The 27,706-nt window shown below is 40.1% G+C and overlaps 1 protein-coding gene across 2 annotated transcripts in view; it reads left to right on the forward strand.

The window, feature by feature from the left end:
* PRKCQ (protein kinase C theta) overlaps nucleotides 1-27,706 on the forward strand; it is a 199,200-nt gene that overhangs the window by 143,656 nt on the left and 27,838 nt on the right. For both annotated transcript variants that reach the window (XM_075857478.1, XM_075857479.1), the window contains 10 exons: nucleotides 698-758; nucleotides 2,349-2,511; nucleotides 3,418-3,449; nucleotides 3,540-3,625; nucleotides 6,832-6,961; nucleotides 7,862-7,971; nucleotides 8,447-8,552; nucleotides 9,975-10,135; nucleotides 12,114-12,287; nucleotides 27,521-27,612. In XM_075857478.1, the coding sequence (XP_075713593.1) occupies nucleotides 698-758; nucleotides 2,349-2,511; nucleotides 3,418-3,449; nucleotides 3,540-3,625; nucleotides 6,832-6,961; nucleotides 7,862-7,971; nucleotides 8,447-8,552; nucleotides 9,975-10,135; nucleotides 12,114-12,287; nucleotides 27,521-27,612 (1,115 nt within the window). The remainder of the gene's footprint in view (nucleotides 1-697; nucleotides 759-2,348; nucleotides 2,512-3,417; nucleotides 3,450-3,539; nucleotides 3,626-6,831; nucleotides 6,962-7,861; nucleotides 7,972-8,446; nucleotides 8,553-9,974; nucleotides 10,136-12,113; nucleotides 12,288-27,520; nucleotides 27,613-27,706) is intronic.

Raw genomic sequence — 27,706 nt, forward strand, 5'->3', positions numbered from 1 at the left:
TAGATAGATAGATAGATAGATAGATAGATAGATAGATAGATAGATAGATAGATAGATAGATAGATAGATGATAGATAGATAGATAGATAGATAGATAGATAGATAGATAGATAGATAGATAGATAGATGATAGATAGATAGATATTAGATAGATAGATAGATAGATAGATAGATAGATAGATAGATAGATAGATAGATAGATAGATGATAGATAGACAGACAGACAGATGATAGATAGATAGATAGATAGATAGATAGATAGATAGATAGATAGATAGATAGATAGATAGATAGATATGAGATAGATAATAGATAGATAGATAGATAGATAGATAGATAGATAGATAGATAGATAGATAGATAGATAGATAGATAGATAGATAGATAGATAGATAGATAGATAGACGGAAACAATCAAAAGCGTTTTATCTCTAGTCGTTCTGTGGTTTTATTTGATTATTTTAAGTTGTCCGTACTTGCTGTCCCCATTGAGGAGTAAACCCACACGAACACAGGGAAAACATACAAACTTCATGCAGATGTTGCCCCTGCTTGGATTTGAATCCAGGAGCCGGCACTGCAGAGCAATAGTGCTAGCCATGTTGCCTAACAATTCCATTTAAATACTTTGATGGAGGAATAATAGCAACCCTTTTTTTCTATATGTTAAAAATTCTCATTTTTCTTTTCTGTGCAGATAGAACTTAAACCACAAGGTAGAATGATAATGAATGCGAGGTATTTCCTGGAACAATCAGGCAAGTACATTTTATTTTTTAAATCATGGCTTCAAAGCCGGTATGTCACTAAATCTGCCCTTATGCCAACAGCAGGTGTTTTATAGCTTTTAGTAAGAATTTTGGAATTTATTGAATGTCTACAAAATTATTTGTACAGAATAAAATTTTATTTATTTATGTGAAAATTTGTTATACCGTTATTCCAATAACTCAGGTAAAAGAAACAATGAGATCTTACATTGTAATGGAAATGACACATTATACCGTGTTTGCATGAAATATAAGTCTTTGTAAGTCTCAGTATTTGAATACAGATTACAGCATGCTAGTAAATATGGTTTGGTAGTAGATTGCTATGAAACAGTAGTTCTGTGTCTCTGTTTGCAGTTTTGCATTATTATTGTGTTGGTATTTGATTTTAGAGATTAGAGGGTATCAATAGGTGTATTCATTTTGCATCTCTTTTTCTAGTAAAGTTCATTGAAATATTTGTCTCACTTTATATATCACATATCAGAGCTGCTGAGAATATGATTCATAGAGGTGCCATAAATGTTTCCTTTTTGGTGGTCTAGGGCAGAGAAGGGCTTTAATGTCTGCTTACTTGGTGGTCTTGGGACGTGAACGCTATTGTAAACATCATTGGTGGTTTAGTACAGTGAAGGGGTTAATGTCCGCTTCGTCTGCAGTCTTGGGTGGTGAAGGGCCTAATGCTTCATACTTTGTATCCAGTGGGTTTCTCACTTCACCAGGCCCCAGCATTGTCACTTGACAAGTAGCTGAAAGTAGTTTGTGTTCAACTTCCTCTCCCTGCCCTGCAATGATACAGATATAGACCAGGAGGCCGTGGAGGATGAGACCCACTTCCTGCTACACTGCTCCAAATACTCAGCAGTGAGGGACACTCACTTCAGGAGACTCTCTGATCTCTTACCGGACTTCAGCTCCATGGAAGAGCAAGAGAAACTCTACATCCTGCTGGGTGAAGAGGAAACCACAGTGGGCACAGCGGCACAATATGTCACTGCATGCCATAAACTGAGAGAGACATGATATGCCATGGACTTGTATAACCCCGACCCTAGATGTGTCCCTATCCCCAAGCCCTCAGTCCCTATCCCTCATTCCCTTACTTCTTACTTGCTTTGGCAATGCTAATATGTATTTGGTCCTGCCAATAAAGCTTCTTTGAATTGAATTGAATTGAATTGAATTGAATTGAGATCAGTGTAAACGGGGAGAGAGAGGACTGTGCAGCTTTGAGTAAACAGCAGCACAGTTTTTTATTTGGTCAGGTCAAGTGGTTCATGAGTTTGCCCGATGACTTTAGATGTTCACTGAGGAGGAGGGTTTCAAACTGCGCAGTTTACATGGAACGGTGGCTATGACCGATTAACTTTAAAACAAAGTGCAAATGACTACAAATATTATTATTGTTTGTACTTTAAATGGCTCTTTGAAATGTTTGTACTTTGTGAAAGCATTTTAATACTTTATTTGTGGCAAAGATATATTATATTGCCACTAAGATGATGACAAATTAAAGCATAGAGTAGAGTAATTGTTTTTATTCTTTTCATTTTATTTCATGTTACTTTCCTTCCACAGATCCAAAAGGCCATTTTGATCCAGACTCAGAAAACCAATTTGCTTTACACCAGCGTCGTGGAGCCATTAAACAGGCCAAGGTTCATAACGTCAAGTGTCATGAGTTTATAGCTACTTTCTTCCCGCAGCCAACGTTTTGCTCCGTTTGTCATGAATTTGTATGGTAATTTTAATGTTTAATGCATTTCAGCCTGTAAACGTGCATAGTACATGCAGTCATTACTGTGTGTGTGTGTGTGTGCGTGTGTGTGTGCGTGTGCGTTTGTGCATTTGTGCGTGTGTGCGTGTGTGTGTGCGTGTGTGTGTGTGTGTGTGTGTGTGTGTGTGTGTGTGTGTGTGTCTGTGTTTGTGTGTGTTGTAGTTTGAGTGTTTGGTTATCTTAGAAGTTCTGACTTGTTTTGCATCTTTTTCTACTAAAGAAAAAAACAATAACCTTAACTACTTAATCCCAGTTCATTGTGTAAATTCTATTCTATTGACTATTTTTTGTAAAGTGAGACCATGGGGAAGAAAGTCTTACCACAGACACATAAATTTAGTAGATTTTCACTTTGCAACAGGTATTTGTTCTGTTTCGTATAGCCCTTATATCTATACCAATGATATATTTTTTGTTTGCCTTCAATGTTCTGTCATCACTGACTTTCCCAATAGAGAAGCAGGGCTGGCCTTGGCGGGTATGCACAGCACAGGGTGCATCACAATGCCCCTGAGAGCCATTAACCTAAGCTCCCTATGCCACCTGACTACCCAAATCATCCAGTGCCTATCCAGTGATGACATCAACCAATTTCTTACCTCTTTTTGGTTTGTGAGAAGTATTGTGTATCATACACCATTGTATAATATAAATGGCCAGTGTTGCTGGTTAAATTCTGAGGATAGGTAATAAATATCTGTTGGGAAAACCCTTTTAACAAGACTTACTACAGTATTATTACATTCATTTTTTTATATCACCAATTACTTTATATTAAACTGTAAGTGATTTAAAGCTACTTATGAGTATTAATTTCATTTAATATAAATCCTTATATTTATATTTCCTCTACATATATTATTTGCTCAGGGGCCTAAACAAGCAAGGATACCAATGCAGACGTAAGTATTTTAGGTGTTATTTTATTGCTTTGAAACCAGGTAAATAATGTCCTAAAATATTATTTTTTTCCCATGTTTTACAATATTTAGAGTGCAATGCAGCTATTCACAAGAAATGTATTGACAAAGTCATCGCAAAGTGCACAGGATCTGCAGTCAACAGTAATGAAACTGTGGTATGTTATCTACTGTATTTCCTAATATGTAATTTCCTTTATTATAACATACTTTAAATAGAACAAGATACACGCAGGCTTAGTAGTGGGATACATTGGCCAGTGATGTAACTAGAAGTAACGGGTGCCCATAACAAAGATCAAAACGGGTCTGAATTCTGGTGCCAGGTTTGGCCACCCAGGACAAAACGACTTGTGTTTATTTCCCTTTCATGTGATTTCCATTACCTAAAGCCAATTTTTCAACCTCCTGTTGCTTATAATGCAGTTCCTCTGAAGAGGACAGTCAGACACAGGTTCTTGTCACCCAGTTGCACAAAGGATGGGCCCAAAAAGTGCTAGGCCCCCTCTCTCCAAGGGCTTTACAGCAACTTCATGGTATATCTCTATGATATGTACACCCTTTGTGTTGCTCATTCATACTCATCCAATCAATCTATGGTTCAAAGAACAATATTAAACATGATTGCTCCCTTTTATGAGAGCACAACAAGTAAATATGAGTACTTTAATTTTACCTTTTTTAAAAGTTGTTTAAATTATCTTAAACTATTTCTTTTTCTTGGAAAACTCCTTTATGTCCACCATTGCAGCTGTCTCACTGGTTTCCACTAGTTTCCACAGGCTCCTGACAAGTCTGCCTAGATATGTAGTGATACATCCCTTGTTCCCATGTCTTTGCATAACAAGCAGGATTGCCATTCAGGAATCTTTGAAAGATGGGAGATAACCTCACGAGAAATTGTAGACCTTTTCAGGGATAGATAATTCTACATGTATTTATATGTTTTATTATTTTATTCTTGGTGCATTATTATAAAAATTAGCTGAATACATTTTCTCCTTCACCTGTATTCATTGGTGCCACCTGAGAAAAATATAGATTTCAAGTCTGTTTGCTTCTGAAAATAAATGATAAAAGACATTACTAGGAGATAAGTCAAATAATGTCAATAACATTTCTGCTTGTTCTGCACTTCTGAGTCATACAGGAACCTTGCATAAAACCTTCAATTCTCCTCCACTTCAAAAGTGTTTGAAGTCTGGTCCCTATACCCCTGAGATGCACTTTGCACTTTACATCTACACTTCATAAGCTTTGACTCCTGTAACCAGAAATCCTGAAATACAGGATGACAAATGAAAGCAAGACATGCTCGAGGTCCCCTACATTTAATGATGACTTTCAAACCTAAATGAGGCTTTTGTTGCTGGAAATATGCTTTGTAAAGTGATACGACTTTGATGTTTCATTTTTGCTAACATTGTCTCTATTGACACTCGGAAGTAAGTAGGCACAGACCAATAAATGCAACTTTTAAAGGCTATGTACAACTTTGAAATAGTTTTTTTGTTGTTTTTTTTAAATAAAAATGTCAGTCAGTGTAATTGGTGCAACTTTTAAAATACTTTTTATTAAAAATAATGTTTACTTTTTGAGATACAGCTGCTTTGTATCCTGTATACTGGGCAACTGTATCTACTGCTGAAACCTGTATCTGTCAGGTTTGCGGGACTGACAGGTTCAGAGATCTCTGCTATATATTCTTTTCTCATTCAATCGAAACTGGCGGCAGCTCCGCTGGTAGCGGAGGATAAAGGGAAAAATCTCATACCCGAAATTGACTCTGAAACATGGAAGGATGTGTTACATTCTCATGTATTAGTATCCCCAGTGGCCAATAATAGGATGACACAGCTCTTCATTATCCACCAAAGCCACTTGACTCCAGTGAGGCTCCGTAAAATGGGTAGATGCCCTACCACTGAGTGCCACAGATGTAGAATCTGATTTTTGGCATATGATTTGGATGTGTCCATGGATCCAATCATTCTGGACTGATGTAGTAAAACTGCTTAATGATATTATTCAGTTTCCAGTACCTACAACACCTTTACTATGCTTATTTGGGATTATTTCAGAAGACCTATGGTCTAATCATACCAGGATATTTCTGAGGGAAGCGCTATTTATGGCTTGTAAGTCTGTGTCGATCACATGGATGGGCCCAAGCCCTCTCACACTTTCTCAATGGAGATCTTTGGTTAATTCCATGTTATCATATGCTAGATTGGTATATATGAATAGGGGACGCGTAGAGAAATTTACTAAAGTTTGGGGTCCCTGGTGCAATTCTCCGCTTACGATATTTACTCCTCATTGTTACACTGCTCTTAAGGATAACCTGTTAATACACAATGTTTCCTCATTTTGAGATATGGTTTATATATACGTCTTTCGATACATGTGTATTTCCGTATTTATTTCAGTTACTTATATAGTGCTAACATATTACGCAGCGCTGTACAGAGGTCCTCTTATACTGTCCCCATTGGGGCTCACAATCTAAATTCTTGGGTGGAAAGGAAACTCGTGGGAAGAAATTTGATTTGAACCCAGGACCCCAGCGCTGCAAGGCAAGGGTATGTGCACACGGTAGCAGGCTTTTACGGCTGAAATGACAGACTGTTTTCAGGAGAAAACAGCTGCCTCGTTTCAGCCGTAATTGCTCCTCCTCGCATTTTGTGAGGCTTCTCTGACAGCCGTAAATTTTGAGCTGTGCTTCATTGAGTTCAATGAAGTACGGCTCAAATTACGTCTGAAAGAAGTGTCCTGCACTTCTTTTGACGAGGCTGTATTTTTACGCTGTCAAACGACGACGCGTAAATGACAGGTTGTCTGCACAGTACGTCGGCAAACCCATTCAAATGAATGGGCAGATGTTTGCCGACGTATTGTAGCCCTATTTTCAGACGTAAAACGAGGCATAATAGGCCTCGTTTACGTCTGAAAATAGGTCGTGTGAACCCAGCCCAACAGTGCTAACCACTGAGCCACCGAGCTATATATTGTCTGGAGAGTTAAGCTGCTTTTACTAAAATATTGCATATTTCAATGCTGTAAATAATTAACCCCACATTGCTATCACACCAATACATATTACAATAAACGTACAATGTGTACAAATGTATGAACAGCAAAATATGTATTGTGCACCCACTGTATAACATAGTCTCATCCTGTAATGATGCCAGCCAGTAAGTGCCTGCATATTGCCCTGATAATGATTCTGAAATGCATGTCTTACTCGCTGAATATTATATCCAAGTTACAGAACTTCTATCATGTCTTTTTCAATAATTGCATACACGCCAGTGCTGCATATGAATTCTCAGTTGAGTCCAATGACCCATTTTTCTTACAGCTCCACAAAGAGAGATTTAAGATAGACATGCCACACAGATTTAAAGTGTACAATTATAAAAGTCCAACCTTCTGTGAACACTGCGGGACTCTTCTGTGGGGCTTGGCAAAGCAAGGATTAAAGTGTGCAGGTAAGTCGAGGAGTCTTCTTATTGACAGCAGTAGAGAAAAGTAGTTATTCTATGTATAGAACTAAAGATATTTTACACTGTCTGAGAAAAGTCCCCTGTGGCTTCAGCTATTCTGAAAGTTTTATTGGCAATTCAAGAAACAATTACTGATCCTCACAAGACGATAGAGTATCTTCTGCTTGTTATTACCACCATTATACAGATTGTATAGATTTACCATGAAGGTATATTTTAAGGCTTAACTTCTTAAAATGATAATATTCTCTGTTCACTATGTAACTTACTTTAAATTAAAATGATGCATAATGTCTGTAAACTATGTACATTCTACAGCCATAGAACACAAAACACTTTGCCTTACATGAAAACCTTACATTGTACTTATACACATTGAGACAGCCTGAATTATAGCATCTTGCAAACCTTCTCAATGAACTGACTCAATATTTATAAAGTAGCTGAGACATTTATGAAGCCACGTTTACAGGTGGTGGAAAATGTCAGCTGCATAAGGCAGTAAATCCTGTGCAAACTGTACATGCATTAGAAATCTATGACATAAATCTTGTTTAACCTCATTCACATTCATTGTACTACACTTGCAAGTGAATTACGCCAAGTGTGAGCATAGCCTAAGACACCCAGATATACAATTTATCAATCTCTGATAGATTTTTACCTAACCCAAGTGTACAACATGTACGACAAGTCAAAACTGGCATCGAGCTGGCATCTGTTATATAATGGAAAATGTAATTGAGCCATTTATCAGGTGCCCTCCAATGCTTTAATAAATATGCCCCAGAAATCTTTTAATTTAGGGAAAGGTATTGCTAAAAATGTTAGTAGTTGTTATGCAAGAAATTATAATAATTGTTTCTCTTCTTCTGTTGTATAAAGAATGTGGTATGAATGTTCATCACAAGTGTCAAAGTAAAGTAGCAAACCTATGTGGGGTGAATCAGAAGTTGATGGCAGAAGCACTGGCAATGATAGAGAGCACACAACAGGTAAATAGAATTGTCCATTACTGGCAGTTTTATGTCACTTCAATAGAATTCTCATGTGTTCACAGGGCCTAAATCCGTCCGCAACATCTTGATACCTGAACCAAAGTTAGATCACCATAAAGTTCTTTAGTGATCTGAGATCTGTTTAGTAGAGCTGGAGGGGGTCTGAATGTTGCAGCCTTAAGGCCAGGATCACAAACATAGTTTTAATGCCGTTTTTGTAGCAGTTTTTGCCAAAATTTTTGGAAAGGAAAAGTATAAAGGGAAGGGTCAAAAAACTTAGCCAAAAACTGCCACAAGAACTCCATCAAAACTGTGTGTGTGATCCTGGCCTAAGTGTATACTCACATGCGCAGATACGTTGCAGAAATTTCTGTGACTGTCCCATACATCTGAATGGAGCTTTCAGAAAACCATATTCGGCAGAACAAACTTGTACTTAATGTTAAGAGGTATACTTTTGTCCTGATTCTAGGGTAGGCGGCAGAGAGAATCTGAATGTATCTACAGAGAAGGCCCCATTGAAGTTGGTCACAGAAGTACGTTTCAAGATCAAGCTGTCGTTTTATCTGTGAAGAAAGGTACAAGACAATGTAACAAACAAGTAAAGCTCTGTTCACATCATGTTTCCTATCTCTGTTTGCATATGCTCTGGGAAAGCTTTCAGCGCATATACCGAACCTATTGATAGGTTTACCTGATGGTTGCCAATAGTGGTTTTTTTTTGGCATCTGCTGGGTCGGTATGAGTCGCAATACAATTTTTTAACTGTATAAGAAACCTGTCTGTTGTACTTTCCTATACAGAGGAATTCCGCAAAATTAAAATCATTTTCTAGTAAGAGCCTATATGCTACGTATGCCACAGTATGCCCAAACAACACCTGAAGGAAGCCTCAATGTGATATTAACAGATCCTAAGATACAACGTTTGATTAGCCTGTATATTTGAATGACTTGTTTGTAATACATACCAAAATAATATATACGTACGACAAAGAACTTATACTCAATGGCCCACATTTATTAAGACTGGTGTATTACTTGGAAAGTGCATGCCTCTAGTGTAGATTTGCAACAAAATTTGCACTATTCTATTTAGAGGCTTTCTATGTAAACCTTTGATGGTCATTTTTTTTTTTCATTTTTATTAACAGGTCAGTCAGTATATTTGGTGTAACTTTATAATTATTCTTTATTAAAAATTAGTTTTACTTTTTTGGATACAGCTGCTCTGTCTTCTGTATAAAAAGCAGTGTAGTGCTAAATCCTGTTCCCGTCAGGTCCGCGGTTCTGACGGGTTCAGTGACAGCGGGTCCTGCGTTCATAACTTAGATGTGATAGATTACAGGTGGATCCTGCGTGTCTGCAGACACTAAACACGTCAGGTCCACGGGACTGATGGATTCAGGTCATAGCAAATGATACAGGATACAGAGCAGCTGTATCCAAAAAGGTAAACTAATTTTTAATAAAGACTAATTAAAAAGTTACACCAAAAACAATGACTGACCTGTTTATAAAAATAAAAAAAATGCCCCTCAAAGGTGTACATAGCTTTTAATAAACTTGACTAAAACGACGTCTTCTTGGAGACCTTGCCCACTTTTGTCTGAACTATCAAATTTTGAGTGCCGAAAAAAGTTGCAGATTTAACCACAAATTTGTTGCACGTTGTAATGTGCTAAAACCTGGCGTAACCTGCATTATTAATGTGGGCCAATGTGTAATAATGCTATTCATCAAACCTGAGGCTACAATTTATATGGAGAGTTGCCACATATTGGGACATGGCTTACTTTGTTGCACAAAGTCACTTTGCATTGAAATGAAGTGTGAAATAAAAGTTTGTTGTAATTTTTTTTAAATATTATTAATGCGCAAACATACAGTGTCCTGTTTTTATCATGTAAAGTATCAATGCATGATTATTTATATACTATATTTTATTATTAACATAACTATTACATTTCCCTATTTTTCTGTATAATCTATGTAATCTAGAGTCTCAAGGCATTTCTTGGGAATTTCCAGCAGAAGAGTCTAAATATACAGAAACTACAGCTGGGCCGACATTGAGGATAGAAGAACCATGCAGTCACATTAAAGTAACATTTGATGACTTTGTCTTGCATAAAATGCTTGGCAAGGGAAGCTTTGGAAAGGTAAAACTTTAATGTTTACTTAACACTTTTTAATGCATCACTTCCAGAAATAATAACTCTCCTTAGTTAAAGGGGTATTCCAGGCCTTTACTATTAATGGCCTATTCTTAGGATAGGCATTACTAACATCTCCCCATTCTAGCACTTTGACCCTGACCTCGGCCTCTTTCCCAGATTTCGCTACCGTCCCTTGGATTGTTCGGCTGGTACCAGTTGATGTATTCCCGGTTTTGACCCCTAGCTATTTCCTGACTGCTCTAACATTTCATCCTCTGACCTTTTGCATTCCCTGACTGCTTCCCTGGTGACTGGCCTTGGCTCCGTTCCTGACTACGCTACTTCTCTTTTAGCGCTACTGCTAGTGGCGGATTAAGTAGACCATAGGCCCTGGGCTATGGTTACTCCAACTTAGGCCCCTCTTCTCTACTGACACTCTGCCACGCCATGTCTATAGTCAACACCACCTTTCTGTGCTAGCACTAACAAATGGGTGTCACTGATAGTCTTCAAACATCGCTCACAGTATCACACTGTGTAGGGACACATCCTACTGACAAGGAAAATGGCATTTGTCTATTAGTCCTCAACTACACAGAGACTTTTTGTGGAATACAAGGATTTCCTATAACAGACATGTCAGGTAAGGAGACAGATTCTCTATAAATCCAGTGACTCACACGTGCCATCTTCTCTGATGGGAGTGGTTCCCTTTTCTTTTCTTCTTCAGCTGACACAGACTGTTAAATCGACCTCTCCTGACAGAGTTTATTGCTGAAACCTATTTGCCCCTCGCTTCTGCAGCCATTTCCAGCCTTTAAAGCAACACAAACATGTAGACACCAAACCTCCTAAATTGTTCCATACCCCAGACCAGATCACTAAGCTATTCCAGACCGCAGAGTAGAACGCTGAGCAAATTTAGGCCCCAGGCCCATACATTAACTCAGACCAATATATTCAGACTTCAGAACAGACCCTAGAATACATACAGATCCCAGACCTGCTAAACTATTGCAGTCCTCAGACCAGACCCCCTAAAAAAAATACAGACCCCAGAATAAACATCCTAAATATATACAGACCCTGGACCAGACCTCTAAATACAGACCCTAGACCAGGCAGATTCCTTAGACTTTGTACCGAAGTGATGCCAGAACTCAACTTATTTTTGCTCAGAGGATCCACATCTACAGTGAGAAACGTAACAAAAACTCATCATTATTTGATCTGGGGGTTTGACTTCTGGGACCCCCGACAGTCAACAGAATTATATTATAGTTATATCATATTAAAAATATGTCCTTGGTACTGGAATGTCAATAATATCTGCTGCGATGATAATAAAATAAATGGATTCTAAATTGATGCTACATAAACAATTTACTTTGCCTTTTAAATGTTTCTATGGTTTAATAAAGTAGCACAACGATACTGGTATGGTTTATTATTTCAGTCAACAAATAAATCAAGTCAATTTTCAATAACATAACATTTTTATATTTTATATTTTTTAATTGCAATAATAACTTTTTTATATTTGTCCTTAACCACCTTTCATGTTACACATCTAAGGAATAAAACCGCATGAGTGCTCAACAGTGGTAGCAGCAAATCCCAAGGGATTATACTGTAGGCCATAGTTGTAAAGGCAAAGAAAGATTCATATACCTTGAAATATGGATGAACTATTTATCACAGGCAAATCAGACACAGCAGATGACAACAATAACAAAACTATTAAAAAAAAAGGAAATAATAATACATTCAAGAAAATAAGAACATTGTTTTTGAAACACAATCAATAATAATAAATCGCCCACACCTGACACACAACACTTTTATCACATACGCACACTCATGCACTCATAACCTCGAAGAGCACTCACATAAGGGAAACGTTATTGTAGGTATGGGCTATTATTATTTTACTTTGTACAATTTGTTATATTAAATGTGCTAGTAACTGCTGTTCTTCTAGGTTTACCTTACAGAAATGAAAGAGACCAACCAATTCTTTGCAATGAAAGTTCTGAAAAAAGATGTTGTTCTTATGGATGACGATGTTGAATGCACCATGGTAGAGAAAAGAGTCCTTTCTCTTGCCTGGGAACACCCTTTTCTGACACACCTGTTCTGTACATTTCAGACAAAGGTACCAGCACCTTAATAAACCAGCATTACAAGTGTCTATTTTGTCATTGCCACCTGTGAATTATAGCTTCTTGAAAGAAACATAGAAGTTTACGTAATGTACTAGTTGAGTGAACCATAAATAGAATGAATTAAATGTGTGTCCTTGGCTGTACAATTTCTATAATTCCCATCTATAGGAATAGTTAGAATGCTTAATAAATAGACCTATTGACCAGAATAGGCCTCTATCAGAATCAAGCACATTCAATAATGCTGGTGTACAATTGAGCTGTACACTAAAGTGTAGTTACAGTATAGTGCATTCCATATTCCACTTTGAGAATATGGCAAACATATTGATCTATTTTGGGTTCATACCCCCATTTTTCTGACACTTAGAGTTTTCATTATCACGCTCAATATTGGGAAAGTGTACCTGTATAGAGGTGTACTCTGATGCACCGGACCGGATGGGACAGAGCACAATACCTGGACTAGCTATGGAGGTGCTGGAGTGTGGCTCAGAGGCATGCTGACGGGCACAGCCCAAGTTGGATGAAAACCAGCAAGCAATACCGCTACCAGATTGAGTTGGACTGACTCAGGGGACAGAGTTTATGGAGCTCCCCTTCTCTTCACCCTATACTACCACGAGAGGGTTTGGACTCCACTGCAAGGGAATGCTGAGGTTGTAACCCCCGAGATGGCCTATGGTAGGCTGAGAGGAACATTGTTAGGCAGGAGAACAAACAGAGCTGAGAAAACATAATCAAGGAATTACCTGCAGGTGGAGTGCTCTTTTGGAGCCTCGATGATGTCATCAGTCTGGGACTCGTCGGCTTCCTAGGCGTCAGTGTTGCCCAGGAAATGCAACACAAACACTATCCCTGCCTGCCACCTGCCGGCTATTAGCAGCGATGTGGCCACAAAAATCATTCTGAACACAATTCTCTAACCCCTTGTCGACATACAACGTACTATTACGTTGCTGTTGCCAAGGTCAAAACAACGTAACTGGGTGTCAGCTGTATATTACGAGCCTCCAATCCGGCCAATTAACCCCTTAAATGCAACGCTCAAAAGCTAGCGCTGCATCTATGGGGTTTACCAGCAGATCGGAACCCACCAATGTAAGTGCGGGGTTTCCGATATCTTCTTTGGCGGACTGGAGGCCTAGCAATGGCCTCCTGTCTGAAAAGTATGGAGGCCTGTTAGGTCCCGCTCGGAGGCGGGGTCTAAAAGGCTTCCGTCCCCAGAAACAAGATGGCGCAGGGTCAGAAGCAGAGCCTGCGACATCAGCCACCGGTGTCAGCTGTATGTCACAGCTGACACCCGGCTGTAATGGCAGGGAGCGGAGCTAGCTCCAATCCCTGCCATTAACCCCTTAGATGTCGTGATAAAAACTATGGCAGCATCTTAGTGGTTTAATATGATCGCAGGGTTGCCGAACGTTGCTATGGCAATCTGAGGCCTAACAATGGCCTCCTGATCTGCCACGTATGGAAGCCCATTAGGCCCAGCTGTCTGTCAGTGAAGCCCATTAGGCTTGCTGTCAGTGAATAACTGACAGCTCTAATGCATTGCACAACATGAGTAGTGCAATGTATTAGAGCAAAAATCAGAGGTGCAGGCCTTCAAGTCCCCTAATAGGACAAAACAAAAAGTTAATAAAATTGTTGAATAAAAGTGTAAAAGTTGTGCAAACGCTGCAAATCATTAAAAAAAATACGTATATATGGTATCGCTGTAATCGTATCGACCTGCAGAATAAAGTAAAATGTCATTTATAGCCCACGGTGAACACCGTAAAAAAATTAATAAAAAACATTGTCAGAATTGCTTTTTTTTGGTCACCTTGCTTGTCAAAAAATGGAATAAAAGGTGATAAAAAAAATCGCATGTACCACAAAATGGTACCAATGAAATCTAAAGATTATCCAGCAACAAATATGCCCTCACACAGCTCCGGTGGAGTAAAAATAGAAGAGTTTTGGCTCTCAGAATATGGCGACGCAAAATGTGCAGAGTGTTTCAAAAGTGGATAAGTTTGGGCACCATTTATCAGTGTGACACTGACCACACATCTGTGAAATATTATTTATTTACCGCATTATTATATCCTCTTATTATGTCCTGATGTACTCCGCACAGCTTACATGCCTCCACATTATAAAATGAAATACCAGCAAAATGTAAAACAGAACTACTACCAACTAAATCTGCGCTCCAAAAGCCAAATAGCGCTCCCTCTCTTCTGAGCCCTACAGCGTGCCCAAAGAGCAGTTTAGGTCCACATATATGGCATTACCTTACCCGGGAGAACCCACTTAACATTTTATGAGGTATTTGTCTTCAGTGGCACAAACTGGGCACAACATATTGTGCACTAAAATGGCTTATTAGTGGAAAATCACAATTTTTACTTTGCACCATCCGCTACGCATTAATTTCTAATGAAAAAGTACGTGGGATCAAAATGATCACTACACCCCTTAATATGCCTTACGGGGTGTGGTTTCCAAAATAGGGGTGACTACTTGGGGGTTTGTTTTACTATTTGACCTCAGAGCCCTGCAATTGTGGGCCAATGCTGTGAAAATCACCAAAATAGGCCTCAAATGCGCATGGTGCTCTTCATTTCTAAGCCCTGTCATATGTCCAGGCAAATGATAAATGCATGGAGGGGTGTAGTTTCTAAAATGGGATCACTTCTTGGGGGCTACCACTGCACTCTGGTAACTCAAGTTTTTGCAAATGCGACGTGGCAGGATCTGCATGCCAAATAGAGCTCCTGTCTTTCTGAGCCCTGACGTATGTCCAAACAGCAGTTTATGACCACATGTGGGGTATTGCCGTAATCGGAAGAAATTGTTTGCCAATGTTGGGGGGATTTTCCTCCTTTGTCCCTTGTGGAAATGAAAAAATGCAACATTTTAGAGTAAAAAATGTTGATATTCATTTTCATGTCCTAATTCGACTGGGTTCACTTTTGGGGGGTTTCCACAGTTTTGGTCCCTCAGGGACTTTGCAAATGCGACATGGCACCGAAAAGCATTGCAGCAAAACTTGAGCTTCAAAAGCTAAATGGCAGTCCTTCCCTCCTGAGCTCTGCTGTGTGTCCAAATAGCAGTTTATTACCACATATGGGCTTTTGAGATGTAGGGGTGCATTTTCTATTTTTGAAATTCAAAATTTCCACGTTTAATAAAAAAAATATATATTTTAATTTAACGGCATAATTACACTAAATTCTGCAAAAATACAGTGGGGTCAAAATGCTCACTATACCCCTCAATAAATTCCTTCAGGGGTTTAGTTTCCCAAATGGGCTCACTTTTTGGGGGTTTCCACTGATTTGGTCCCACAGGGGCTTTGAAAATGTGGCATGGCACTGCAAACTATTCCCGCAAAATTTGAGCTCCAAAGGCCAAATAACGCTTCTTCCCTTCCAAGCCCTGCTGTGGGTATGATCAGCAATTTATGTCCACATATAGGGTATTGCCATGCTCAGGAGAAATTGTTTTACAAATATTGGGGTTCTTTTTCTCCTTTAGCCATTGTGAAAATGAAAAAATCTAAGTTAAACCTCATATTATGGGAAAAAACGTAGATTTTCATTTTCACAGCCTACTTCCAATGAATTCTGCATAAAATCAGTGGGGTCAAAATGCTTACTATACCCCTAGATAAACTCCATAAGGGGTGTAGTTTCCAAAATGGGATCACTTTTTGGGTGTTTCCACTGTTTTGGTCATAAGTTTATGACCACATATGGGGTATTTCTGTAATTGGGAGAAATTGCTTTACAAAGGTTGAGGTGTTTTTTCTCATTTATTCCTTGTAAAAATGAAAACATTGTATGTTTTATTGGAAAAAATGTAGATTTTCATTTTTATGGCTTAATTCAAAGAAATTTAGCAAAAAAAACCAGTGGGTCAAAATGCTCACTATACCCCTAGATTAATTCCTTGGGGGTGTAGTTCTCAAAATGGTGTCTTTTTTAGGGTTTTTCCAATGTTTTGCCACCACAAGACCATTTCAAACCTGACATGGTGTCTACAATATTTTCGAATAGAAAGGAGGCCTGAAAATCCAGTCTATTAGTACACTAGCGCCACGTACGGGATATTTCTAAAAACTGCAGAATCTGGGCAATAAATATTGAGTTGCGTTTCTCTGGTAAAATATTCTGTGTTACAGGAAAAAATTTATTACAAATGAATTTCAGTCCCAAAAAATTTAATTAGTAAATTTCACCTCCACTTTGCTCTAAATCCTGTGACGCGCCTAAAGGGTTAAGACACTTTCTAAATACTGTTTTGAATACTTTGAGGGGGTGCAGTTTTTAAAATGTGGTGATTGATGGGGCCTTTCCAATATATAAGGCCCTTTAAAGTCACTTCAGAACTGAACTGGTCACTGAAAAAAGAGCCTTTTGAAATTTTCTTGAAAATGTGAGAAATAGCTGCTAAAGTTTTAAGCCGTATAACGTCCTAGAAAAATAAAAGAATGTTCAAAAAATGATGCAAACATAATGTAGACATCTATTAGAAATTAATTTTGGCAAAAAAAAAAAAATTTGTAAATTTCACCTCTACATTGCTTTAATTCCTGTGAAACGCCTAAAGGGTTAAACACTTTGTGAATGCTGATTCGAATACCTTGAGGGGTGCAGTTTTCAAAATGGGGTGACTTCTGGGGATTTTCTAATATATAAGGCCTTCAAAGCCACCTCAGATCTGAACTGGTCCCTGAAAAAATAGCCTTTTTAAATTTTCTTTAAAATATGAGAAATTGCTGCTAAAGTTCTAAGCCTTGTAACGTCCTAGAAAAATAAAAGGACGTTCAAAAAACGATGCAAACATAAAGTAGACATATGGGAAATGTAAACTAGTAACTATTTTGTGTGGTATTACTATCTGTCTTAGGCTTTATTCAGACGAACGGGATATACGTCCGTGCAACGCGCGTGATTTTCACGCGCGTTGCACGGACCTATATTAGTCTATGGGGCCGTGCAGACATGTGCGTGATTTTTACGCAGCGTTGGTCCGTTGCGCAAAAGTCACGACATGTCCGTTCTTTCAGTGTTTTTCACGCATCATGCACCCATTGAAGTCAATGGGTGAGTGAAAAAAACGCATGCCACATGGAAGCACTTCCGTACGCACAGCGTTTTTCACGCAACACTTGTTAACTCTATGTAAATGAGTTGAGACAACAGGTCCAAACAAGCAGCAACCAGGAAGTGGCTTTTCCCTTGTTGGGCACATGCTTCATTTTCCCACCGACATCTGCTGCAATGCCTCGTGCGTGTGATGTGGAGAAGATGATCTGCCTGGTCCAGGAGAGGCCACTGTTGTGGGACACGCGTGCGGAGGCCTACCACGACCGCACGGGTAAGGAGGTCGCGTGGAATGAGGTCGCGCAGACCCTCTTCAGTGACGAGTGGGCTAAAGGCAGCACACGAGACCGCAAGAGCATTGGTAAGTACATTGATTTATCTATGCCCTGTAAAACCCACATGCTGTAGTGTATCCTTGTGTTAACATGTTCCCAATGGCCAACGTTACGGCTGTGTCCCAGCATCAGTCAGCTTGTAGATCATGTATATTGGTGTGTAAGGGAATGGCAACGTTTACAACAAGTGCATATTTCGGGTATGGCACCTGGTGACAGTAGCATTTTGTTGTTTTGGTCCTTTCTACAGTTGATGATGTAAAAACCCGGTGGAGAAGCTGGCGGGATCAATTCCGCCGTGAAAATGGCGCTAGAGGCCGCAGTGGTGACGGGGCCACCAAAAAGAGGCGATACATTTACACTCAGCAGCTAATGTTCCTGAAGGACATAATGGAAATGCGGCCGTAAGTAATGACTGTGCCTTGAAGACATGTCTGTGTTCACATGTCATGCCCCCATAATTGATGGTTTGTCCCTTGTGGCAATGTTACGAAGACGTGTACATTTTTGAATACAGATGCAGTGACAATCTTCTGGACACGGAAGAGGAGCCTGCCCATGAGGAGGCGCAGGCGCCACCAGAAGAAAATCCCGGACTGCCCTTAACCCCAGAGGCGACAGCACCAGAACCTGCCCCACAGGCGTCCAGCCAACTCCAGGTGCCTCGTGACGGATCCGCAGCTGCCCAAGTGGACTCCCGGGTACTTGAGTACCTGCGTCGCTGCGGCGACGAGGACGGCTGTGACGCTTTTGGCCGAAGCATTGCCCCGCTTCTCCGGCGAGTACCCACCGACTGTATGGCGCGCCTCCAAGGCACGATCCTCAGCCTCATCGACGCGGCCACACCTCCGAACAGCGCACGCCAGAACTTCCAGGCAATGGAGCATTGGCGTGGATTGGCCGAGACAGCGGTGCCCTGCAATGCACCTGTCCCTTCTCAGGCTGCCCCCCCCTTGGCCCGGACAAACTTCCAACGCCCATTGCCGGCCCGCATGTCACCTGGTCCAGCGACGATGCGGAACTGGCCTGTTCCAGCCTACAGCCGACCCGTGGTAAACGTTCCACATGGTCCACCTGTAGGCTACCACACGCAGCATCAGCACCACTATGCTGTTGAGGAACATCCTCGGCAGGGCCATGCGCAGCATAGTGGTGCTGAAATGGACAGCTACAACTCCCCACCCCACCATTATCAGGAGTTATAGTGCCGGTGACGCCGCACAGTTTTGCTGCCTAATTTCGTCCTTATTTGGGCCAAGGTTTCCACATTGTGCATCATGTTGGTGCGTTTGTTTGTTGTTTTGTTGTCCTATGTTTTAGGCTTTATTTTTGGCCCCATTACCCAATAAAGTGTGGTTTTGTGGAGCAACAAAAGTTTCTGTGTTTCCCTCGATAAATGTATTGTAACATGCTTTCCCAAACATGTCCCAAAGTAACGTTGCAACATGCTGCCCAGGGCCCAAGGTAGTTGCATGTCATTTTTGAGATCTTAGTTGATCTTTTGCGGTTTAGTTCGAAACAGCAACGACTTCTCCATCTGCGCTCCCAATATCGCAGCACACGGCCCAGTGGAGTCGGCGCCATAATTTGGCTTTTAGACGTCAACAAGGCAAGAAACACAATAAACTCCCCAAAATATTTTGCAAGGTGCAAAAAGGATGAGAACATGTTCTCACATCCAGCAGGTGTTTGAGAAGGGTGCCTTTTTGTAGGCTGCCCTCTCCATTACTCCACGCTGCGTTTTATTTACGCGCGTGAAAAACGCATGGCATACGCGCGTAAAAAACACAGCCATAATGCATGACACACGCAACAACAACGCACACAAAACTTCGCATTTTTTACGCGCGCAAAAACGCCACGCTTGTGTGAATCCAGCCTTACAAGCAGATACATTTAAATTTAGAAAAATTCTAATTTTTCCAAATTGTTTTTCACAAATAAATTACATTTAATGAACACATTTTTTCACTAACAAAGTATAAAATGTCACAAGAAAACAATTTCAGAATCACTTGGATAGGTAAAAGGATTCCCAAGTTATTACCACATAAAGTGACACATGTCAGATTTGAAAAAAAAAGGCCGTGTCCACAAGGCCAAAACTGACTGTGTCTCCAAGGGGTTAATGATGTAGTTACTCCATAAACATTTTGATTAAGGAAAGCATTATCTAACGCCCTCTGCAGTCTTTCCGTTGTCCTTCCCTGGGTTTCCTCCTTTCATACCCACAGGGCTGCGGGCATCTAATTCCTATACGAATACACATCGTTTTCATATAAATGCACAGTGATCTGATGTCAAATTTCTCTCTACCAGACGCCCTTTCATCACTAAGTTACACTGGAAGGCCCTGTTTACAAAAACCGGCCGAAATTTACTCCCATTGATTTCAATGGGAGGTGGAGGCGTTATTCCATCTTCGTGTTGAGAGATAGCTAAAAAAAAAAGCCTAAAAAAAAACGCGGCAAACAAAAACTCAGTGTGAACCCGGCCTAAAGTTGGCATTGCCTGTATGAAAGTGAAAAGTAGGAATATCTATCCTATTTTTTCTCACTTTTGAATCCACTAAAAAATCCTTCGCTTTCAATAACTCGGTCTGTTCATTTCTATGTGGTTTCCCAAAGATCTTTGGCTCCCTCTAGTGACATTGTGCCTGTACTCATAGGCAAGTGATATCTGTTACTGCTTTTACCAACATACAGTATAATATTGGCTGTATTCTAAGATACATACATGTGAAAACAATTGTGATATTATGGTTACATGCTCTTCAATAAAATCATGGATTTTATATGTTTAACCATTATAATTTATTAATAAATTGAAGCTAACTTATTTTAGGTGAGCGTTTTAGCCAAAAGAATAGATAGCATTAGGAAGCCAAGGCAGCGGCTATTGGGTCCAGTGAAGAGGAGGGGCAGCTCATGGTTAGCCTTCTTTCTGTACCCCAAGTGAAGGCAAGGAAGAATTGCACAAACATTCTCTCCGTAATTATCTAACTTTACACCAGGAGGGGAACCCATGCTAATAAATACTATTGGCCCGATCAATTCTGTGAATGTCCTTGCTTGGCGTACTTGTGCCAGTTGTACAGGTAGAGTAAAATTAATGGAGCTGGCAAGGGAAACGAATTATGCTCATTACATGGGCAGTGCCAGTCTAACAACAAGAGATAATTTAATTGGTATAATTACCAGTTTATTGTATGATTTCAAGAAATCTCTATTTTAAGGTCTGTCTAAAGAAAAAAAATACTTTACCTGAAGTGAAAAATGCGATAGAATCAAAGTTAAAATAAAGTTGTTGTTTTTTTAGCCAGCCTTATTGCTTTAACAGCATAATTAAATAAGTTAGGCTGGGTTCACACGTGGCGGAATTTCACTTAAATTCCGCTGCGGACACTCCGCAGCGTTAATCCGCAGCGGAGCCGTTTGTCCATTGACTTACACTTTAATTTAGCAGTGTTCGTTTAGACGAGGCGTAAAATTCTGCTGCGGAGCATAGGCTGCGGAGCGGAATTTGGTGTCCGCAGCATGCTCTGTCTGTTGCGGAGCAGTGGCGGACTCATGGCGGAATTTCTCCATTGACTTCAATGGAGATTCTAATTTCCGCAATGAAGTCCGCAGCTGTCATGCACATGTTATGTGTGCTGCGGATCCGTCTTGCTTTTTTAACTTGACATTTCTTCATTCTGGCTGGACCTATGTATTTCTAGGTCTACAGCCAGACTGAGGAAGTCAATGGGGCTCCCGTAATGACGGGAGCGTTGCTAGGAGACGTCAGTAAATAGTCACTGTCCAGGGTGCTGAAAGAGTTAAGCGATCGGCAGTAACTGTTTCTGCACCCGGGACAGTGACTACCGATCCCAATATACATCTATCTGTAAAAAAAAATGAAGTTCATACTTACCGAGAACTCCCTGCTTCTGTCTCCAGTCCGGCCTCCCAGGATGACGTTTCAGTCTAAGTGACGGCTGCAGCCAATCACAGGCTAATAACAGGCTGCAACGGTCACATGGACTGCCGCGTCATCCAGGGAGGTCGGGCTGGATGCCGAAAGAGGGACGCGTCACCAAGACAACGGGCGGTAAGTATGAATTTCTTTGACTTTCGCAAGGGAAAGTGCTGTCCCTTCTCTCTATCCTGCACTGATAGAGAGAAGGGTAGCACTTTTACCGCAGTCCGCAGCAGCTAGTCCGCATCAATTTACTGCACATTTTGTGCAGATCCGCAGCAGAATCTGCAACGCAGATTCTGTGCGGCATTGATGCGGACAGTTGCGGAGGAAATCCGCCACGTGTGGTCATGCCCTTATTGGTCAGTGTGATGATGATGCAAAAATCGCATGTGGTTTACCATGAATTGCTATGGTTTAGTGGCAAGTACTGTTAATTCAGATGGCCTTATTCCTAATGTACAGGACCGTGTGTACCGGCCGGTTCCCATCCGTGATCTGTGGAAAGATAGGGCATGTCCTATCTTTCCATGGATCGGAAAGTCGAGTCCGAATGGGTCCATAAAAACTATCGAGTGCCACTCAGATGCCATGAAAAACGGCCCAAGTGACACTAAGGTTGTGAGCAACGGGCATTGGGCTATGTTCACACCTTTATGAACCTCATAAAGGATTGTTTTGCCTTCCGCCGGATCAACATTTCCTATGGATCATAAGTTGAGCTTGATGATGTTTTTCCAAAGTTACTACAGTATGATACTATATTTATTAGCTTGTGGTTTTCTTTCAAAGTGAAGGCTACCTGCCTTTAATAAAGGATATTTTCATTAATAGTATTTCAGTAATAGAACAATTTAAGTATATTGAAATTATTAGAGAGGGAAACGGGGTTAGCAGCCTATAGACAAATTGTAGTTCTAGTAAATGTATTGAGGCACATGCCTCTTAATAAACTTGGAGCATCTTTGCCTGTCTGTACAACAGAAAATCAAATCTATGACTGCTATGAGCAGGCGTAGAGTTGCACTATAATTTATGCCAATTTCTGGAATAAATTTTAGTAAATCTGTCGGTAAATCATTTGGAAGATGGTGAGAGAAGCGTACAAGCAGCAAAAAGTTTAAACTTATAGTCCAAATATGGCGTGCACCATAATCTCCAAATTTTTAAAGCCAGAAAAGTGGTGTAAATCCATTGATTAATTCCCCCCAACATGTTAAAACACTTTGGGACAAATTTATATTTAAATTTGGTGGATCTTTGGCTGTCAGTGAGACAGAAATGCCAATCTGCGTTCATAGCAGGCCTAGATTTGGGCCATGATTTACACCACGTTCTGGTGTGATTTATGGTAGGTCCTTCAAACCAATGTGGCCCCGTCCATCCATCTATACCCCACCCCTTTTCTTGACACTTTTGAAAAGTGGGGAGAGAAGCAGACAACATTTACAACTTTTCTATGCCATAATTGTGCCGCAAATTCAGTAATCCATTTCCCCCTTTTAAATTGAAGAATGGTGTTATCTATTCTATATAAGAAAATAGTGTTTCCAGAACCCAGAGTATAAATTATAATACAGTCTATATCATGATATTGTTCCTGAGCAAATAATATAAATAATGGTAAAGTCCAAAAGATAATAATGTCCTGTGAACACAAACTGGGCCTCATTTATAAAAAAAAATGTCTAACAGTAAAACTGTCCTCGTTGTCCATAGCAACCAATCAGAGCTCAACTTTCATTTTCCAGAGCAGTTTAAGAAATGGATGCTGAGCTCTGATTGGTTGCTATGAACAACAAGGACAGTCTTACTGTTAGACAGCTTTGATAAATGAGGCCCATAGTATAAATGATGTCACAGTACAAAAAGATAAGAGTGTTTCCTGAACACTCCGTATACGCTATACACAGCTCTGCACAACTCACATTTCAATAGCATTATGTCTTTCTTCTCTTTAGACTGCGTCCATAGAAACTCATGTCTTAGGCCGGATTTACACGAGTGTGTGTGTTTTGCCTGCGCAAAAGGTACTTAACAGCTCCATGTGTCAGCCGCGTATGATGCGTGGCTGCGTGATTTTCGCGCAGCCGCCATCATTATGACACTCTGTTGGTATGTTTGTAAACAGAAAAGCACGTGGTGCTTTTCTGTCTTCATTCATACTTTTTACTGCTGTTGCGCGAATCACACGCGTGACACGGAAGTGCTTCCGTGTGCTGCGCGTGATTTTCACGCACCCATTGACTTCAATGGATGCGTGATGTGCAAACAACGCACAAATATAGGACATGTCGTGAGTTTTACGCAGCGGACACACGCTGCATGAAACTCACAGACAGTCTGCACGGCCCCATAGACTAACATAGGTCCGTGCGAGTCGCGTGAAAATCACGCTCGTTGCCCGGACGTATATCACGTTTGTCTGAATAAGCCCTTAGGTTGTATAAATTCCTGTGCATTTCTGCTTCATTTATCAGCTAGTTACTACTTTGTCGTTTTACCATCATTAACAATTCAATAAAAAGATGATGTTCGAAAGTCAAATAATAAAATGTTACATGCTAGAGGATAGGGCGAGGTGCAGACAAAGTATAAAGATTTTTCAGCCACCTTTTAATTCAAGTGTCGTGCTGGTTTAGAATTGATTTCTGGATCTCTCTGACCTTTTCCCCAGCTTGATGGTCACTCAGCACATGAAAAGCTTTCAAAAGAAGAGCGCTTCCACCAATCAATAGTCCTTTCATGCTCTGAAGAGTGGAACCATGTCTACCGTGTAGCATCACACATAGGCTTATTTGTAATGAGAGCAGATGGAATACCCAGCATGCGCATGTTCAAAACTTTATAAATATCGTTTTGATAACTTTACATGTTATTTTAGGTCAGAAGACATCTAAAGATAAATTAAACGTTTTATAGTACAATGTGTGACAAGTTTATTCAATATTATTTTTTGTAAAATGCAAAACTATAACACTTATTTCATTTTTTATTACATAAATAATTCATTTAATAATATTTTCTGGTAGGGGTTAGAGCTCTGTTTCTTGAGTAAAGTGATCTGATTTTGTATAAAAACGTAAGAATCTTTGTAAATACATTGCTTTACTTATCGTGTATCTTGTATTATAGACCAGAGCTGCATTCACAATTCTGCTGGTTGATATTGGAAACAGTGGATAAGTTTGACAACAGTTTGACAAGAGTCTCTTACAGCTTACTCAGCTCCTATAATGCAGTAGAAGAATTAATTAATTAATTAATTAATTCGTTTGTACATCAGATTAGTGTACAGTGCCTGTTGTAAAAATGATACTTCCCAGAATGCAATTCACTAAAGCAATTTCTGTGCTGACATTGAGCCAAGAATTAAGGCTTTGAAATTTTAGCTCTGAAACGAGCTGAATTGTGAATACAGCTCTGGACTATAGTATCTTCTGTACCCTAAGCTGCCTATACACTTATTTCTTCCAACTCTACCGTACAGATATGCACGCTTGGCTTAGCGTGCATATGTTTTCAATGGGGAGATGGGACTAAATCGAGCCTGGCAGCTGTTTATCTCCTGTGGGAACAAAGGATTGGGCGAGTTGAAATTTAACATTCCAAATTTGTCTTTCCACTGACTTCTGCCATGGGGGGGGGACACCACTCAAACACAGAAGACAGTTTAAAATTGTTCGACTTTTATCAAATGTGTTTGGAATCAGTTCAAGATAAGTATTACAATATATTTGCAAACTTGGCTATCAAGTTGTTGCCCTGTGGGGGAAGCTGTGGGAAAATTATTTATTATGCGGTGCCCATTCAGATAAAATTGCAGCCGGGCAATAAATGGACGAGCAGAGTCCTCCAGACTCCTTCTAGCTAACACATGGGGTTCTTAGTGCAGGACTGCTGTGTATAATGTCCATATTCCTTAGTAAGGCCCCATGCACACAAACTTATTTTTTTCCTCCCGTAAATACTGGTGTAAATACGGGGCCTTTGTCACACACGTATTGTATTCGACCCGTATTCCACCAGTATTTACGGACCCGTGCCCGTAACTACGGGTCCGTTCTCACCAGTATTCCACCCGTATTTATGGAGCCGTTTTCTCTGTACTAATCGGCAGCCCCTTCTCTCTATCAGTGATGGATAGAGAGAAGGGGCAACCCTTTCGGGCAGAGTTACCACAGCGATTGGAAGTAAAAGAAGTTTATACATACCCCGGCCGTTGTCTTGGTGACGCGTCCCTCTTTTGACATCCAGTCCGACCTCCCTGGATGACGCGACAGTCCATGTGACCGCTGCAGCCTGTGATTGGCCTGTGATTGGCTGCAGCGGTCACATGGGATGAACCGTCATCCCGGGAGGCCGGACTGGAGGAAGAAGCAGGGAGTTATAGGTAAGTTAACTTTTAATATTATTAACTCCAGCGGTAGTCACTGTCCCGGGTGCTGAAACAGTTACTGCCGATCAGTTAACTCTTTCAGCACTCTGGACAGTGACTATCCCCTTACGTCACCAAGCAACGCCCCCGTAATTACGGGTGCACACACGTAGCCACCCATAATTACGGGAGCCCCATAGGCTTCTATGGGCCTGCCTGTGCCATAATTACGGCCTAAAATAGGATATGTTCCATATTTTTCAACGGCCCAGGCACCTTCCCGTAAGCAAACGGGAAGGTACCCGTGGCCAATAGAAGTCTATGGGCCCGTAATTACGTTTTTACGTTCGTGTGCATGAGGCCTAAGGCATATGGAAAAGTAGTGTCCTAATGGGAAAACCACTTTAAGGCACACAGTGGTACAAGTTTATATTGGGTTTTTTAACCCAAAACCAGGAGTATGAGGAAAAGTATAAAGGAAAAACGTATATTTCTATTTTTCTTTTATCTAATTCCAGCTTTACACCAAAACTTGGTGGTGTGAACAAGGCCTGAGATTTGGCTTTATGTATGGGCTTGCTGGAAATAAAACATTTTCCCAAGTAAGTTTATTTTTCAGTTGCACATCTCTGCAACTGATCTAAACGCAGAGAAAAACTGATGACCTCAGTTTTCAATCCATCATCAATTAAGATAAAGATAAAAAAAAACGGCACTTATGATCTTAAGAAGACAGCTGATATCCTGGCGCGTTGGCTGATTGGTTAGTACCATTGCCTTACAGTGCTGGGGTCTTGGGTTCAAATCCAACCAAGGGCAACATCTGCATGGGGTTTGTATGTTCTGCTTGGGTTTCCTCCTAAAAGCAGACTTGTAGGGAACTTAGATTGTGAGCCACAGGTTTTTTTTTCGATAGTAAGTGTGGAACTTTGTACAGCACTGTGGAATATGTTGGTGCTATATAACCTAAAGAAATAAATTATCGGTTTGGTTCCCATAAAAATCAATATTATTTGTAGTGGATAATGGTCATTCTTTTTCAATACAAAAATTTAACAAAAAAAAGTTACATAAACCTAACTGTACATCGGGGAATAATCAGTGATTTGGAAATGGTTAGTGTTCAGTTATTCGGTGGAGTCATTTTTTTTTTGTCTTGCTGTGGTGTATTTTTTTTACAGGAAACTGACTCATAATCGGTTAGGCCTTCCAGATACAAGTATACCACAGCCTCTTCAGTTCAGACACTTTGACCTCACTCATGTGACTAATTTTGTGACTTCTAAAACAAACTGACTAACCTAGCGATGACATACGACTGTCATTGTAAAAGGGGGTAATGTATTCCGTTATTTTCTGTTTAATATGTGTTAGGAATAAAATTTTAGAAATTTACTTTTACTATAATTTATATATAGAATTTATTTACATCGTTCTTTCTTTTTGTTCTTGGATAGGAGAACCTATTTTTCGTCATGGAATACCTCAATGGAGGAGACCTCATGTTCCATATACAAAGCTGCCATAAGTTTGATCTTGCCAGAGCTACGTATGTTTCCTTAATACTTTTCTTAAATGTCTTTCTAAATGTCCCTTAAATTATTGTACACCAAATCTGTTATACAGGACTGCCTAACTTAAAG

The sequence above is a fragment of the Rhinoderma darwinii genome, chromosome 3, assembly GCF_050947455.1.
Source record: "Rhinoderma darwinii isolate aRhiDar2 chromosome 3, aRhiDar2.hap1, whole genome shotgun sequence".
Lineage (NCBI taxonomy): Eukaryota > Metazoa > Chordata > Amphibia > Anura > Rhinodermatidae > Rhinoderma > Rhinoderma darwinii.